The following is a 16363-nucleotide window of genomic DNA, read 5'->3' on the forward strand; positions in this document are numbered from 1 at the left end:
ACCAATCGGTGGGAGATCTTGTGCATCAGGGGCGGGTTCCGTTTTGTTCAGGAAGATGGGTCAAAGTGAGGCGGGGATGGGTAGCTAATCATTTAGCTGTAGCTAGATAGCTGGATAGCGAGGTATCGAGAAGAGGCAGTATCTATAGGAGTCAGTTATTTATATGTTTTGTGGCACAACCCAAAAGTTAACCCTCTAACACCAAGAATGGACATAAGTTAACAATGACGGGGGAGAAAAAGAAGAAAAAGCGGCTGAACCGCAGCATTCTTTTGGCCAAGAAAATTATCATAAAAGATGGAGGCAGTGTGAGTTAAATATTTATTTTTCTGTGTTAACTGGACACCTTAATAGCTAGGCGAATGGTTGGCGACATTGATTTGGTTTTAAGAGTATTGGTGTCAACCTCTTTGGCTATCCATAATTATATCCAGTGTTGTGCAAGTAACTGTTTATTCTAGCGGGCTAGCTAACTAGCCGCTAGCTACCCAGCTTGTTAGCTAACCAACAAGCCAGCGGCCTGAAGCGTAGGTTTACACGTCATCTCGGCTCACACTGTCTGGCAATGATGTTTTGGGTGTCCGGGTTGCCCTACGGTGCTCGGCCGGTTCGACTGTTACGAATACTATATGTGTCGTTTTATTTTATTACGCCTGGCACACAACCAAGTTAGGGAGTGTTCTAGTCATGTAAATGTGTACATTAAATTTACATATCCAAATCCTTGTTTTTTTTTTGTTAGATGTTTCTAGTGGCTTGGCAACGTTGTTTACGTTGTAACCCAGCAAGACTGTCAATAAGCATGGCCGTATGATGAGCCTTCGTTCGTTAATTTGAAAAGGAGCAAACCTAATAATGTCAAAATTAGCTGGCTAGCTGTTTCCTCATTTGCACTATCCTGTATGGGATCTGACTAATCTCTGGACTAATGTTTGGAAATAAAGGCTGCTAGACGTGCATCAGGTGGCGAAATATCGATTGTTTTTCTTAAACCTTTTATAAAATATATAATTTGCGCAACACGCCAAACTTTCTTAGAATAGTTTTCAATTAGCTAGCTGCATGAGTAGCTAGCTAACAGTCATGGAGCAAAACGGCATGCTAATTCTATTCCAGAAAATCGACAGAGCCCTATCATGGTGCAGCCTGTACAGGTTGGACTTGGCTACCGACGGAAAGTAGTCAGTAGGTCTATTGATTTGTTCCCTCCTTATGGTGCCATGTGTAACACGTTTTACCTCTATAATTGATTTGTAAATAGATGTTAACAAGATGTCTGTTAGACCACATTTTAGGTTTAAAGTATGGGGAATAGTCAAATTGTTTGGTAAACTGTCAAATGAAATAAAACCATCACAACCTACAATCTGCAGACTTAAGTTCAAATAACTAAAGGTTTGTCAAACCAAGTCCATTCTCAATTTCATCCTAAACCATTGTCAGTGCTTTTGTTAAATATTTCCTGACGCCTAAACACTCTTGATGTCAGACAGGAAATTATTCCACCATTACATGAAACCTATTCACAGAATTAACTAATAGCAACATGAATTAGTTGTTGATGAAGTAGTTCCTTTAAACTACAACAAAAGCCTTATCACCATTTCCACAGAAGGTAGCAGTTCCTACATTTCTAACGGACAAAAAGTCCCTATCTAGTTTCCTCTTTGTCACCGCAGTGTTAAACGCCCATCCACACCCCACCACAAAGCCACGCTCCCCTGTGAGGGCTGTACACCTGCCGTTTGGTGTTCCCATGGTGCACTTAGACAGACGGCATGGAGAAATGATTCTCCAAACAAGTACACCGTCTTCCTGAGCAGGCCCTGCCCTACTTAACAGGTTTTCTAAGCTACCTAACTGAGATTTCACACACCTCACACCCTTGTCCAACAGCTCCCTCAGATATCAACCCCAAATCTGAGAGGGATCTGCACTTTGAAACATTTGGGTTTCCCCCTCTCATTTAAAAGCGGGAGATTGCTTACAGTGATCCAGATCATTATACTTTTTCCCTTCAAATCTATAATTTGGTCCCATGGCCTCTTGCTGCAGCATGGTGTAAGATGTTTGCACGTTTTCTGTCTGCATCCAGGCAAATTTCTTTGCTATTCAGTTTCAGTGGTCATGTCTGATCACTGTACTATTGGCGGTTGGCCCACCCTACATTTATAAATTGTCTAAACAGACCCGGTCTGTCACAGGCAGTCAAGTGACAAAGATTTGCGGATATAAAAGCAATTGTCTCAAATAAATTCCTTTCACTGTTTACCACAGTTGGTAGCAGAACCTTTTTAATGCGTGAGTGCGTGCAGTGTTTCTAGCCTCCCTGACTAGCTGACTGTCCTTCCCCTCCTCCCTGTCTCCCTCCAGCCTCAGGGGATCGGAGAGCCCAGCGTCTACCATGCCGTGGTGGTCATCTTCCTGGAGTTTTTCGCCTGGGGTCTACTCACCACCCCCATGCTCACGGTAAGCCACACTACCCGCAACCCACATGGTCAACTTGCTCCACCATTTGCTCCTCAACATGAAGTCAACTGTATGGTAAGGAACACAACTGGTTCTCATCAGTTAAGTGTTTCCACTGCTGGTGCCTCGTAGACCTAGCCCAAGCAGGGCCGTTTCCCCATCGGCTTGGCGTCAGGTAGCCCCGCAAACAACACTGAATAATTGAATCCTAATCAAATGGCAAGAGCCAGATGACGCACCCGCGTGTTTTGGTGGATGAGTGTGAAAGAGAGAGAGAGACCTTTGCTGGCGCTAATGGGCCAAGAAATATGAAAAAGGACATCAAACGGTGTATTGTTCAGTCGCCCTCACTCTGCGGAGAGGCATATCACAGGAAGAGAGGGGTCGCGCCGGCTGTCGTCATGCTGCTTTTGCCAATGTAGACAGGCGCAGACGGATCTCACCTCAAACGCAGGGCTGGCCGCTGGTTTCAGGCAAACAACATGGAATTGAATCAGCGTTGTTTATCGAGACAGTCCAGGGGATTTCTTTCCATATTTCATTAACAAGGCCCAGGCCTGTCTCCAGTACGCCTACGTCTTTTCCATCTGACAAGACGTGCTCTCTCCCACCCAGGCTACATCAGGATATTTGCCTGACTTTGTCTTGGACTACATGATCGCATTCTACAGATCTTGCACCGATCGTAAACAACAAATGCGTACGATCCAGCCGCAGTAAACACGTGTTTAGCTCATTCACAAGTGATGGCATACTGTAATGTGGAGAGAGAGAGAGAGAGCTGCGCTCGTTATACGTTTGTTGCCTCGTCACGATTTGCATTTTGGGTTAATCAGAGCAGAGCTGGCTTTGAAGAGGCACTTAATGGTGCCCACAGAGCCCCCGCCTTCATTAGTAACTAAGGAATACGGCCCTTAACAACCACTGGCCTTCTGCCCGGGGCTGTGTTCAGATGGCTGCACAGCAGAACTGTTAGACTGGTACAGGACTGCCCAGTAGGCTTGCTGAGGAAGCACCAGGCTGTCTTTCAGGGACACTGCTACCTCTGGGTACATATTCTAGTGGGTCCACGTAGTTTTGGACTAGGTAAAGGCTTTCACTATAGGATATTCATGACTGGTAAATCTAGGAATTCAAGGGACCATCACCCTCCAGGACGAGTCGGTTCAGTCGAGGCCTGCCGTTTAGGGTTGTAGTTGTGTTCAGCCTTCACAGCAAATCCACCCTTGGGTTCTCGTTTTCGTATCCCCGGTCACGCTCGCTGTGTTCTAATTAAAGCCAAAGGTTCGTGTTCCTATTTTGTGTCAGTGACACCTTTTGCTCTCTTCAGAAGCGCTGCCGCGTCTCGCAGCTTCCACCGACTACATACTGAACTAGGTTGCCATTGATTTATTTAGTATTTGTCGGATATCTTGCATCGTGTTAACGTCGTAACCTTTCCATGATCGGAGACTTTTGACGGATGAACGACACGGTGTACTCTCGTGCATCGCCAGCGGGCGGCATGAGTGTTTGTGTAAACTCTGGTGTGTGTGTGTATGGGGGGGAGATGTTCTGCCCATTGAACAATTCTCCCACTTTGGCTTCATGCCCTCACAAGACTCACACAGAGACGAGAACTAGCCCCAACTCCCCCCGGTGGCCCGACGGGAAAGATGGTGAAGTGCCCCTGTATATTTTTCAATTGCAGGTTTTAGAGCATTTTAATGCATATTATTTATCACTCAGCAGCTGAATCAATGTTTGGCCCTCTGCTCCCCTGGATAAAGTGGGCTGATTGTCACTGGAGCATCACAGGAGAGGCACCTCATTGTTACTGAACACAGGAGGAGAGTGTGGGGTGAGAGAAGGGGGAGAGACTGGATGGATATAAGAAGACTGGGGAAGAGGGAGGGATTAGACAGGAGGGGGGAAGACAGAAAGGGAAAAGTGATTGTTCTAAGTGGGGGCTCTGGTAAACATTTTGACCAGGGTATAATTCACATGAATGGTTTCCTTTTGCTAATGGTTCCACTGCGACCAAATGGTGGTCCATTTCTCAGTCTGGTGTGTTTGTGTGTCGACGCAGCTGCTTTGGAAGAGGAGGAGTCATTATCAATCTCCAAATTCAGTTTCAAAGCAAATGTTGTTTCATGTGATGGCTAAATCACATGAAACAACATTACCATCTATTTCAATGCACCATGCAAACCTCGCTGTCCTTTGTTGTTGATTTGTTTAGTTTGACATTCACTAGCAGGGAGACGTTCATGCAAATCCCTGTGTTCGGACCGCGCTCATGGTAAAAATTGAACCAGTCCGTGTTTACTTTCCATGTGTATTCTAAAGACTAGACAAGGATTTTTTGAGTTTGTGAACTTGATCGATTGAAGCTGTGGCCCCTCCCACAAGCAAAGCTTTAAATATGCGTTGTCACCGTGGATACTGCTCATTGGCCTCCGCCACCATGGGACGAATCAGCACCTGAAACCTGGAAACCACTTTGCACATCAATTCATGGAACGGAATTGGGATTTAGAATACTTTCCCACCCCCTCACCCCTAGTGCCTGTGTGTAAAAGAGCTAAAGGAAACATATCTGCCAGTCAAGGGAACTTGACTCGAACATCACTCAATCCCTAACGTCATCCCCAGTCTGAAGAGACCCATATTGACACTGAGAGAACCATGCCTTTCCTAATTGAAGTCTGCAAATTGGCCTCACCACCAGCGTATTTATTACCCGGAGAGACTGCTTTTTTTACCTCATATGGAACCGCAACCGGCCCAGTACTGATGCTATATCAGTCAAGCAAAACTCTTCATTTAAATTTCCATGACCTTGTCTAAATGTTTAGTTGTCTTATCGCCCTCATAAAAGGGCCGACACCTCACCGGATATGTACTCGACGCACATTGTACATGTGCTTTCCTGCCCTAGCTCTGGCTCCATTAACATTTAAATGTCAGGCTGTTCTGTGTGGGGGATGTGCTGGATGTTTGGGTTCAAGGTCTAACAACGCTTTATCGCTGTTTGTCGCCCAGGTGTTACACGAAACATTCCCCCAGCACACATTCCTGATGAATGGGCTCATTCACGGTGTTAAGGTAAGAGAAACACGCATGCACGCACACACTGTCTCTGAGACGCGCACACACACACACACACACATATATATATTTAGTTATATATGCAAGCATTTGTCTGTAGGTAACTGCTCCCACCAGTTACTTCAGTCACCACATAGAATGAGGTGCCGTGTATTTCTGCATTGTTCCTCTTGCATGATGGGAGATGAGTTTTAGAGGAAGCGCAGGTCTAAAAGTGTCCTCCGAAACCGCCACAAAGTCGACCATTAGCACAGTCGTACTCAAGTCAACACTGTCTCCTTTTGACGTCTCACTTTGCTCCCTCCCTCCACCTCCTCCCTGGTCTCTCTTCCATGCTCCCTGAACCCCGTGGCCCTCCTCCACCCAGGGCCTGCTGTCGTTCCTCAGCGCCCCCCTCATAGGGGCTCTGTCAGACGTCTGGGGACGCAAGTCCTTCCTGCTGCTAACGGTGTTCTTCACCTGCGCCCCCATCCCTCTGATGAAGATCAGCCCATGGTGAGCCCCCCCCCACACACACACACACACACCCCCACACACACACACACACACACACACCCACACCCACACACACACACACACCCACACACCCTTACAGGATGGATTTGATTGTTACAGGACGTGTTGGTGTTGTAGGACGATTGAGAATGTCAGAGGATGGTTTTGAATCTTCCATTCTCGTTATGAAGGATGCATCGTTCTGTGAACTGCAAACATTTAGGCTCCATTACCTTAAAACCTTGGCAACAAATATATTTTCGTATCTGCAAAAACATTTCTTAAAGTTCTGATGAAAAGTAAAAGTGAAACGAACGGATCTGTGAAAAAGAAAAACATTGGAATCAAATTGAAACTTGACAGAATACAAGTCAGTTGAGCAGCACACAGGCAGCATAAAGGACTCAGTTCTGAGGTGTGCTCGTCTGTTCTTCCTGTTTCACATGACTATGTTTCCTGTTAAGTCCTGCCAGAGCAGGGCTTCCGCTCCAACGTACATATATAGTAATAGAACATGTATAGGTATAGTACATATATAGTAATAGAACAGTGTTTCCCCTAGGATTTATTTTAGCAGTGGGGGCAGTTCAGGTCTAACACCTTTTAAATTTGCAAGAACTATAGACTAATACAATAACAGGCTTAAATGAACTGACAACATAAATTATACGACTTTCAGTTCTCAAGGATGCACACGCGCAATCTCACCTGCGCTGTGAAGCGCGTCTGTGCTATTCTCCGACATGCGCTCTAACAATCACGGCTGATAACTGACGGCCTAACATTTTGTACAGCTCTAATTCTGATACCGTGGCGGCAGAAATTTAACCGTGGCGGGCCACAACATAGGGGAAACACTGGAACATGTATAGGTATAGTACATATATAGTAATAGAACATGTATATGTATAGTACATATATAGTAACAGTACATGTGTAGGTGTAGTACATATATAGTTATAGTACATGTGTAGGTGTAGTACATGTCTAATTCTAGTACATGTATAGTAATAGTCCAACGCTCCCCGCCCCCCAGGTGGTACTTTGCGGTCATCTCCATGTCTGGCGTGTTTGCCGTCACCTTCTCCGTCATCTTTGCGTACGTGGCTGACATCACACAGGAGCATGAGAGGAGCACCGCCTACGGCCTGGTGAGAAGCGTCATCATCATCACAGCCCCTTCAACACCTCATCATACCATACAATCATTCACACGGGAAGAGGAAGATATCCAGAATAGATTTCTGGAGATCAAAAGTTTTTTCCCCCCTATGACCACTGTCTGAAAATCCATGCCTGGAACCTAAATAGCGTGTCCATGATTACAGATGATGGTACCGGGGCATGGCATAAGGTTGGAACCGCTATGTCATTTTCTGCCATGGCTGCCGTTGGCCGGTGTGGAATGTGTGGACCATATGGGGTTTTCATAGGTTGTTGTTGAATGGTTTGTGGTGTCAGCCAGCATCAGAGAGCCCCGCCCTTGTTTTTGTTGTTGCTATGACGTTCCATGGTTAGAAGGACCGTTCCGAAGCTTCATACAATGTTTATTATTATACTCATGTTTACATTCCAAATAGTTGACTTAGCAGACGCTTTAATCCAGAGTGTTGTAAAAAAAAATGTGCATAGCAAGTGAATCAGATAATCAAGGCCTAGAAGTACCCAGTTTCTAATAGCATTACAGTGGTTCATGAACAATCTGTTTCAAGACAGCAGCATCAGATTTCAAATCCATTAGCCTGTGTGTAACTAGGGATTACAGACGCAACCCTAACGTGACCTAAGACATTAGGAAACACTGCCCCTCCCCCCCCTCACACACACACTTCTCCAAGGCTCCCTGGAGGCTGAATCTACCCTCCCCCCCCCTCCCCCCAGGTCTCTGCCACGTTCGCCGCCAGCCTGGTGACCAGCCCGGCCATCGGCGCCTACCTGTCGGTGACCTACGGGGACACCCTGGTGGTGATCCTGGCCACCGCCATCGCCCTGCTGGACATCTGCTTCATCCTGGTGGCCGTGCCCGAGTCGCTGCCGGAGAAGATGAGGCCGGCCTCCTGGGGGGCGCCCATCTCCTGGGAGCAGGCGGACCCCTTCGCCGTGAGTACACAGCCAGGAGGAGCGGAGCTCACCGCTGGGCAGGGGCGGCCTGGCATGGAACGGCTCAGCCCCTTCACAGTGAATGGGGGGCGGGACAACAACTCCAATGAGTCGAGCCATTTAGACTGTTGGCTCTAAAGCTTTCATGTTTCATGATTTCGACACAAAACAAGAACAGGTCATATGCAAAGAGTGCCGTAAAGTTGTGTTGGCACCACAAAGCAACAAAACAAACCTTTTTAACCACTTAAAAAAACACCATCGTGTTCAATACGATGAATGTATGAGGGCCAAGAAAATGCGTTGCATAAACAAAACACAACATCAACTCAGGCAGAAAATGTTGACAGGCTAGTGTTTCTTTCCAAAAACCTGTAAACTAGTCTTTTCTGCATAGTTCTGAAATGTTCTCATTTAGTTACATTCTGTTATGAAATTTTAGTTTTTATATACAATTATTATTGTATATTTTGAGTTTATTTATATTTTAATGTTTATTCACATCCATTATGCAGGTACAATGCATTGTGACAATAACATTTGATTTGGTTAAAATCAACAAATAATCGTGATAATTAATCATGATCTCAATATTGATCAAAATAATCGTGATGATCATTTTGGCCATAATCGTGCAGCACTGCTGTCATGTGAAACAAACCCTCTGAAGAGGGACTGGAGCAGGCCAGCTCGACAGACAGACAACACTGCATTGGATGAACCCCAGTCTGTGGAACTGGTAGGCCCCAGTTCTTGGCATGTTGGAAGGGTAATTGGTTGCTCTGTGTGTGCTTCCTGTTCCTCCCTCCAGTCTCTGCGTAAGGTGGGCCAGGACTCCACGGTGCTGCTCATCTGTATTACAGTGTTCCTGTCCTACCTGCCCGAGGCAGGGCAGTACTCCAGCTTCTTCCTCTATCTCCGACAGGTACGGCAACAACGCTTCCCTCTCTCTCCCTTCTCACTCTTTGTCCAGTAGACAACAGTCAAACTCGCGTTTCACCAGATATACAGTCGAATGTCTAGTTTTTTTTTTGTGAGTTTGAGACAGGAAATGTGAGAGAGAGAGAGAGAGAGAGAGAGAGAGAGAGAGAGAGAGAGAGAGAGAGAGAGAGAGAGAGAGAGAGAGAGAGAGAGAGAGAGAGAGAGAGAGAGAGAGGAGAGAGAGAGAGAGAGAGAGAGAGAGAGAGAGAGGAGAGAGAGAGAGAGAGAGAGAGAGAGAGAGAGAGAGAGAGAGAGAGAGAGAGAGAGAGAGGGAGAGAGAGAGAGAGAGAGAGAGAGAGAGAGCTCAAACGCCGGGCCACAGTTAGTTTCCCAGCCATATTGTACGCAACCTACCTGGTGAGCCATCAAGCAGCCTGGGAATGTTTGGTTGGTGAGTCACACTGGCAATGCATCAACACCTTTTAGCAGGAACTAAGGAATCGGTTCATTTTCAAACCGAGGGTGCAAAACAACCAGCGTTTTGAGTCTTCAGTATTTGTTTTGGACACTAACTCAAGCTTGACTGTCTCCTCCCTCTGGTCAAACATAGTTTGTTTGGAAACAGGTTTTGACCCTGTGAGTCTGTCAGGCCAGTCTGACTCAGAGAGACTGCTGGCCCCTCTCTCGTGAAAATGAAAATAAACCACGCCGACCTAGCCAGACGACGGCTTCTCCTGACACACTGTTCCTTTGTCCCGGTCCGCAAACACAAAACAACAGCGCTGATGTCCTCCAACAGTAACGCCACACGGTGTGCTGGTCTGGGAGGTTGTGTGGTCCTCCCAGTAGCGCTCCTCCCAGCCACCTGCTGTAGTGAGCTGGTCTGGGAGGTCGTGGTGTAGCGCTCCTCCCAGCCACCTGCTGTAGTGTGCTGGTCTGCATCGGGCCTGATAAGGGACGGCGTGCTTTGACCTGGAAACACAGTAGGGCTGGTAGAGCGGCGCCTCCCCTCCCAAGTGCTGCCCAAGGCCTGCTCAAGGTCGCACGGAGGAGTGTAAATAATGGGATATGCCCCCCTATCTCTATCACTGGCCTTGTTAGCAGTTCAAATACAAAGAGAAAACATTCTGTTCTCCATCCTCCCTTTCTTGAGGCAGCCGGCGTCACAATCCGAGGTTGCTTCAAATAAACCCGCCTTTGCACAGCTGCAACCAGTCAGGCTATACTTGATGAGATATCATGAGGTGCGGGGATGGGAGGGTGGAAACAAAGGAAGGGGCTGCGTTTGAGGAATGCCGGGGGGGAGCTGTGTTCAGTCAAACCTCTTGTGTTTAACATCCCCAGGTCATAGGGTTCTCTTCTGAGACGGTCGCTGCCTTCATAGCTGTGGTGGGAATCCTCTCCATACTGGCCCAGGTGAGCTGCACCCGCCCGCCTCACGTCCTGCCCTCCTCAAGGGCTGCACTCCACCACCGAATGAAGTCCCAATAACAAACTCCCTGTCGGTGGGCCCAATCAGGGGGGTTTCCTCGGGATGCCTCGTCCAGATGGATGTCCTCTTGTCTAAGGCTCAGCTTTTAAAGGCTTTCTCCTGGAAACCAGATATTTTTATTTTAACAAAAGGAAAAAATTATAAATGATTTGACTCCAGTCCCAGTGTTTAACGTGCCCCTGTGTGTGTGTGCGCAGACGGTGGTGCTGGGGATCCTGATGCGCTCCATAGGGAACAAGAACACTATCCTGCTGGGTCTGGGCTTCCAGATCCTGCAGTTGGCCTGGTACGGCTTCGGTTCTCAGCCCTGGTGAGTAGGCATGCGGCAATTTCATCTAGGGCGGAACGATGAATTGCATTCGCGATAATATCGGTATGTGACAAAACGAGATTCTGTAATCGCGTAGGCTGCGAGAGTAATGCAGTTTACGACGAAGGATCAACTTTGTACGTTACACTTGACCTTGACCTGTATGATGGCCTCAGGCTCAACAGAACCTGACACGCTGCTACCTCACGGGGCGACAGCACCAACCGGTTTTCTTTTAAGATTTAACCTTTTAGATTGGTGAGTTCTGAATAGTTCCGACGTTCCCCACAGCGTAAGTTTTTTTCCCAAAATGGTAGCTAGCTAGCTTTAGTTAAGAAAGTGCAACGCACATGTTATTAGCCTACGTTTAGCTTTGATTTACCAAAATATTCTCGAAGTTACAGGAGCTATGTTTTCCTGAATTTTTCTGAACTTTGTGTGTTATGTTGCTGACTGGAGATCAGTAGTATACATCTATATGTATTAATAATAAATCATAATAATGGCATATTTAAATTACAATTGCAATATTAGTCAAAATGATTGCAATTAGCTTATTTTCCTTCATGATGCAGGCTAGGCCATATGATTTAACAATGCAGAAATCGCTCTAGAAAAGGTGAACCAACGGCAGTACCCCCTCTGGACCACTACAGGGTAGCAAAACGGCATTCTCGACACGCAGCCAAATCAGAGCACGTGTACATCCAGTGAAAGTGTTGAAGGAGTCTATTTCCCATGAAGCCTGCTGGAGCGGGTGTACGTTTGTTATCCGGGGCTGTAGCGGTGCTCTGGGCCGGGAGAGGATGTAGCTCCCAATCAGTGATATGGATGTTTATCCTGGCCTGGCGGTATTGTCTTACTGCTATTGTTCTTGGCCATAGCTGGAAGTAGTGGAAGAGAGGTTCAATAAAGGCCAAACTGATTAAAGACTTGCACACGTACATGCGTATGAATATATGCACTCGTGCTGCAGTGTACTAGGACATCAAGTGCCAGGAAGGGGTGTGTGTTTGTGCACCACACTGGACTGATAAGTTGGTTTGTGATATTGCGGGGTGGAGGATTTCCGTGTTCTCGGTGTGGTGTTAAGCTCACACTGCTGTGTGTCCCTGCTGCTCGCTCTATCTCTCCCCGCAGCTGGGGAGCACTGGGAAGGGCCTCGCCTCGTGACCCAGTCACATGGGAGTTCAAGAACGGGATATTTCCCTTTCGTTTTGTTTTTGCCGCACGGGTATATAGGGTTGTTGGTGTCGTGAACTGAAGTGCACCCTGCGTGTGTGTTTTGTCCCCGTGCAGGATGATGTGGGCTGCAGGCGCGGTGGCAGCCATGTCCAGCATCACCTTCCCTGCCATCAGCGCCATCGTGTCCCGCAACGCAGACCCCGACCAGCAGGGTGAGCACCCCCCCTCCACCTCCCTGAGTGTGGATCAGGAGCTGTGTGTGTCTGTGAGAGAGAGACGGCCTCTTTTCCACCTCAGGCCTATGTTATTAACGTGTGTGTGTGCCCCCCCAGGTGTGGTCCAGGGGATGATCACAGGGATCCGGGGCCTGTGTAACGGCCTGGGCCCGGCCCTTTACGGCTTTGTCTTCTACCTGTTCCACGTGGAGCTGACCGATCTGGACGGCGTCGACGGCGCCGACAAGGGCTCCAAGCCCAACATGGCCAACCCCACTGACGAGGTGAGCCCCCCCTCTGGGAGGGCCACGTCCTCAGAGCTCGCCTGAAGCCTGTTGTGTGCTCCAGTAGGAGCCGTGTAGCGGTCCTGACGCGTGCAGGAGTGGCGTTGGGTTTTGAGGCCCTTTTTAAAAACCTTTTTTAAGGATAAGACCCCAGGCAGGCAAGCACATACACAGTCAGAATCAGACAGTTTATCCTCGCTCTAATGACGTCCAATCCTCTCTTTCTCTCTCCCTCCCTCTCTTCCTCCTTCCAGAGTGCCATCATTCCGGGCCCTCCATTCTTGTTCGGCGCCTGTTCCGTGCTGCTCTCCCTGCTGGTGGCGCTCTTCATCCCGGAGCACACGGGGCCCGGGGCCCGGCCGGGGGCCTACAAGAAGCACAACAACGGGGCCCAGAGCCACTCCCACAGCCCCCAGGGCAGCGGGACGGAGGGCAAGGAGCCCCTCCTGGAGGACAGCAGCGTATAACCCCAGCCTCCAGGGGGGAGGAGGAGGAGGAGCCGGGAGGACACACACCACCTGCCACCCAGACTACCAACCCCCCCACCCACAGTGGACAGATACATGTATTTATACACGCACGCACGCGCGCACACATGCATATATGCACTCGCGCCGTGATGTACTCTGACATCTCCGAGTTCCAGGAAGGTGTGTGTTTGTGTATACGTGTGTTTTGTGTACATGTGTGGGTGCGTGGCGCTCGTTTCTGCAGCACAATGTGGGCCGTCTCTCCGCACGCACACCCCCCTTTGTCAAAGCGAGGTGGCGTGAGAGGGCTGCTAGGGCGCCATGGGAGAGGGAAAGAGAGTGTGTGTGAGAGTGTTTATTTGGGACTGCTGTGGGGGGAGGGGGCTGGAGTATCTTGGTTAAGCTGGACTCTGGGAGGCAGGAAGGGGGACAGAAGACACGACGGCTTGCACCCCGACCCACCCTGCTGCGCAGCGCCACTACACCCACACTTTGTTTTGGGGTGAGGATGAGCTAAGACTCATGTGATGGTTACAAAGCCCCCCCCCCCCCCCCCCCCCCCCCCCCCCCGTGGGGTTCTGTTTTCTCTTTAGCGGCCGTGCAGTGACGCCGGTGATGTTCCTCGTTCCAAAGAGACGCGACAACGGTTGATATGTGACTCAAGAGCTGTCCTGTAATGACCCCTTTCACAAGCTAACTTCTCGTTGTGATACTTTTGTTGTCGTACGTGGTTTCTGTCCTGGGTTATGGGAAGAAGGGAATGCAGGTCTTCCTATGATGTAGAGCTACGAGGAGTCTCTCCTTTGGCATAACCAATCTCGGAGGGGCCACACCAATTACCCACAGGGACAGTACTGAATAACAGGCAGAACGTTTTTACAGAGGGACTTCAGTCGACTTGAAAGGATCCACTCATCCCCCTCCCTCTTCGGAGAGAGAAACGTGTAAAAGAAAGACCACTTTGTTTGAGACATTTCCGATGTTTACCTGCCATTCATTAGCTCCGAAGTATAGTTTGGGTTGTAATTATAATTTTTTTGTTCACACTGAAGGCTAGTTGTGCTTATAAAGTTGTAATTGAAGACAAATGTTGCCTTGAAGTGACTTCATATTGATATATAAATCTATTACGTAACCTGTATGAAGACTAGGGTCTGAGTAAGGTCTGTAATCTTTGCTATCGCTCCCATCGGAGCCTCGACACCTTTTCTCTTTTTTTGCCCTCTCACCCCCGCCTTCTGCCCTTCTTGGTCAATTTGGCACAGCTCTATTTGAAAGGACAACTGGCAGGATTCTAGTTCATTTAACTACCCGATGGGCCGCTTTGACTCTAGTTTTTTTGTTTTGTTATCAATGTGAGCACTGATGTTGTTATTAGGACGTCTTGGGAAAATATCATTAGATTCAATGAGATGAAATATCACTTGTGCTGCTGCAGTAGGAATTTAAAGGTTATATGTGATGTGGTATGATAGACAAAGACTGCAAAAGTGGTATCTGGATTTAGACTGTAAACCATCTAATCTAAGCGTTCTCTGATAGTTTTGCTCCTTGCTCCATTACAGGTTGGTTAAAGGCGCTTGACATTTTTGGAGCAATGATGTTTGGACACGGCAAAGGATTTTCCAATACTTTATTACTGGAAAATTTTAGCTGTTTTTCTTTTGAAAGATTTCTTTTTCTAAATGAGCCTCAAGTGCATTGAAATAACCAAATCACACACTCAAATGAATTAAACCTTTGGTTTCAAACTGTAACATTTATCATTTATTTGTTGTTGTATATTTTGTGCCAAATGTTTTAGTTTTTTTATGTTTCTTATTATTTGTGATTGCTTTGGGTTTGTTTGTTTTATTTCCAGTTTTTCATAAGTTTGGCAGAAAATGTGTGCTATTTTTATAGTTTATTTTAATAATTGGTCCAATTGTTTTTAGGATTCCTTCAACATTGTGACTAGTTTGGAAATGAATGTCCAGCATTTTACTGTTCTCAGAGTCAATCTCTGGTTCATTACACATTTATTTGTCATTATTTAAACTTACCCCCATGTTTATACAGACTTCAATAGAGGACATTGAATGTTCTGAAGTAAAGTTAAAATATTACTTTATTCTGCCATACCCCAAAGTCTTTGGCCAATATTCTTCTTCTATTGTTCATGTATGGTGGGTTAGCCAACTTGAGGCCATTACAACTTATTTCGATTATAATTGTTTGTTGAAATACATTGGACCAACCCATAAAACAACAATTGATATCCTGGTAAGATTCTGCACCAGCCCCTTCTGCACACCAACAGTTCACATGCAAACGGAAGTCACTACTTTGCTGTAAATGTACAAGTCCACCGTGTACGTACAGTCAATGTATATAGGCCTATGTATGTTTAACAGACATGGCCACCTAGAGGTCTACCGGATAGTTTGGTGCGACTACATTTGTCTAACTCTCCTGCTAGCCACTCCTGTTTTAGTATGATGTGGTCTGTGCCCTGACCCTCTCTGTGTGCCTAAATTAGCCAAGAAATAAATAGGGCAACCTGAGTTACATGGTGGATATAATGTAAATATGGGAAACTAATGACAAACTATTTATTAAAGGTTTATTGTACATTGAGCTGTCTGAGTTATTTTTGTGGGTGTATGATATGCATATAAACTGCACTTGATTAATATTTCCCTAAATGTGTGGTGGTGTGTTTTTGGTCTTATCTCTCAACCACTGGGGACCCACTGACAAATGGCCAGTCTCTGTCTACCATTCAGTACACTTTTAGTCTCTTTTTTTGTTCCTCTTTCCTGCCACAGAGGGGCAGATGTTTTACTTTAAAAGAAGACTAATAAATTCTGGCTGAAGATCTTGCTCAAGTCTTGGCTTGGATAGAACCTTTTCCATTAATATTATTTATTACGAATTTGAATGAATATTATATATGTTTATTTTTGTTATGCATTGGTCTAAAGAAATACATTTTAAAATATTGTACATTTACAGATATCTATAGGTGGATGTACGAATCCAAAGAAAATGTTAGCATTTTTTTATCAGTTTCTGAGAAATAATATTCTCAAGAAGTTTATAATCACCCGAGTATCAACTGATGGTTCCCTTCAATATGCGATAGGTACCTCCTTGGCCTGGTTTACAACAAAAGTCTGAGTTGTCTGGAGCTGCCAGTTATCTTGTGATTTAACACTGTGGAATATGATGATGTCGGCTGAAGGCCCCTAAGTGGAGCAGCAGGTGTGGTGTGGTCTTACAGTCGGATGTAAGAGACACTGATAAGAGTCTTAGCCTAAATCCACTGTCATTGTTTCCCTATGAACCCTGTG

The 16363-nt window shown here is 46.7% G+C and overlaps 1 protein-coding gene across 2 annotated transcripts; it reads left to right on the top strand.

The window, feature by feature from the left end:
• Positions 1 to 56: 56 nt before the first annotated feature.
• On the top strand, positions 57 to 15647 carry mfsd14a2 (major facilitator superfamily domain containing 14A2). Of its 2 annotated transcripts, XM_047027539.1 has the most exons (13): positions 57 to 308; positions 2374 to 2469; positions 5494 to 5556; positions 5927 to 6054; positions 7091 to 7205; positions 7936 to 8154; positions 8966 to 9079; positions 10420 to 10491; positions 10765 to 10877; positions 12177 to 12274; positions 12395 to 12561; positions 12816 to 13044; positions 13601 to 15647. In XM_047027539.1, the coding sequence occupies exons 1-12, from the start codon at positions 225 to 227 to the stop codon at positions 13026 to 13028; spliced, it is 1482 nt and encodes a 493-aa protein (XP_046883495.1). In that variant the 5' UTR covers positions 57 to 224; the 3' UTR covers positions 13029 to 13044; positions 13601 to 15647. The 2 variants fall into 2 exon arrangements, with proteins under 2 accessions (XP_046883495.1, XP_046883494.1); XM_047027538.1 differs by lacking the exon at positions 13601 to 15647 and having other exon boundaries at positions 12816 to 13175.
• The last annotated feature ends 716 nt before the right edge of the window (positions 15648 to 16363 follow it).

Source organism: Hypomesus transpacificus, chromosome 10, assembly GCF_021917145.1.
Source record: "Hypomesus transpacificus isolate Combined female chromosome 10, fHypTra1, whole genome shotgun sequence".
In the NCBI taxonomy this organism is placed as follows: Eukaryota; Metazoa; Chordata; class Actinopteri; order Osmeriformes; family Osmeridae; genus Hypomesus; species Hypomesus transpacificus.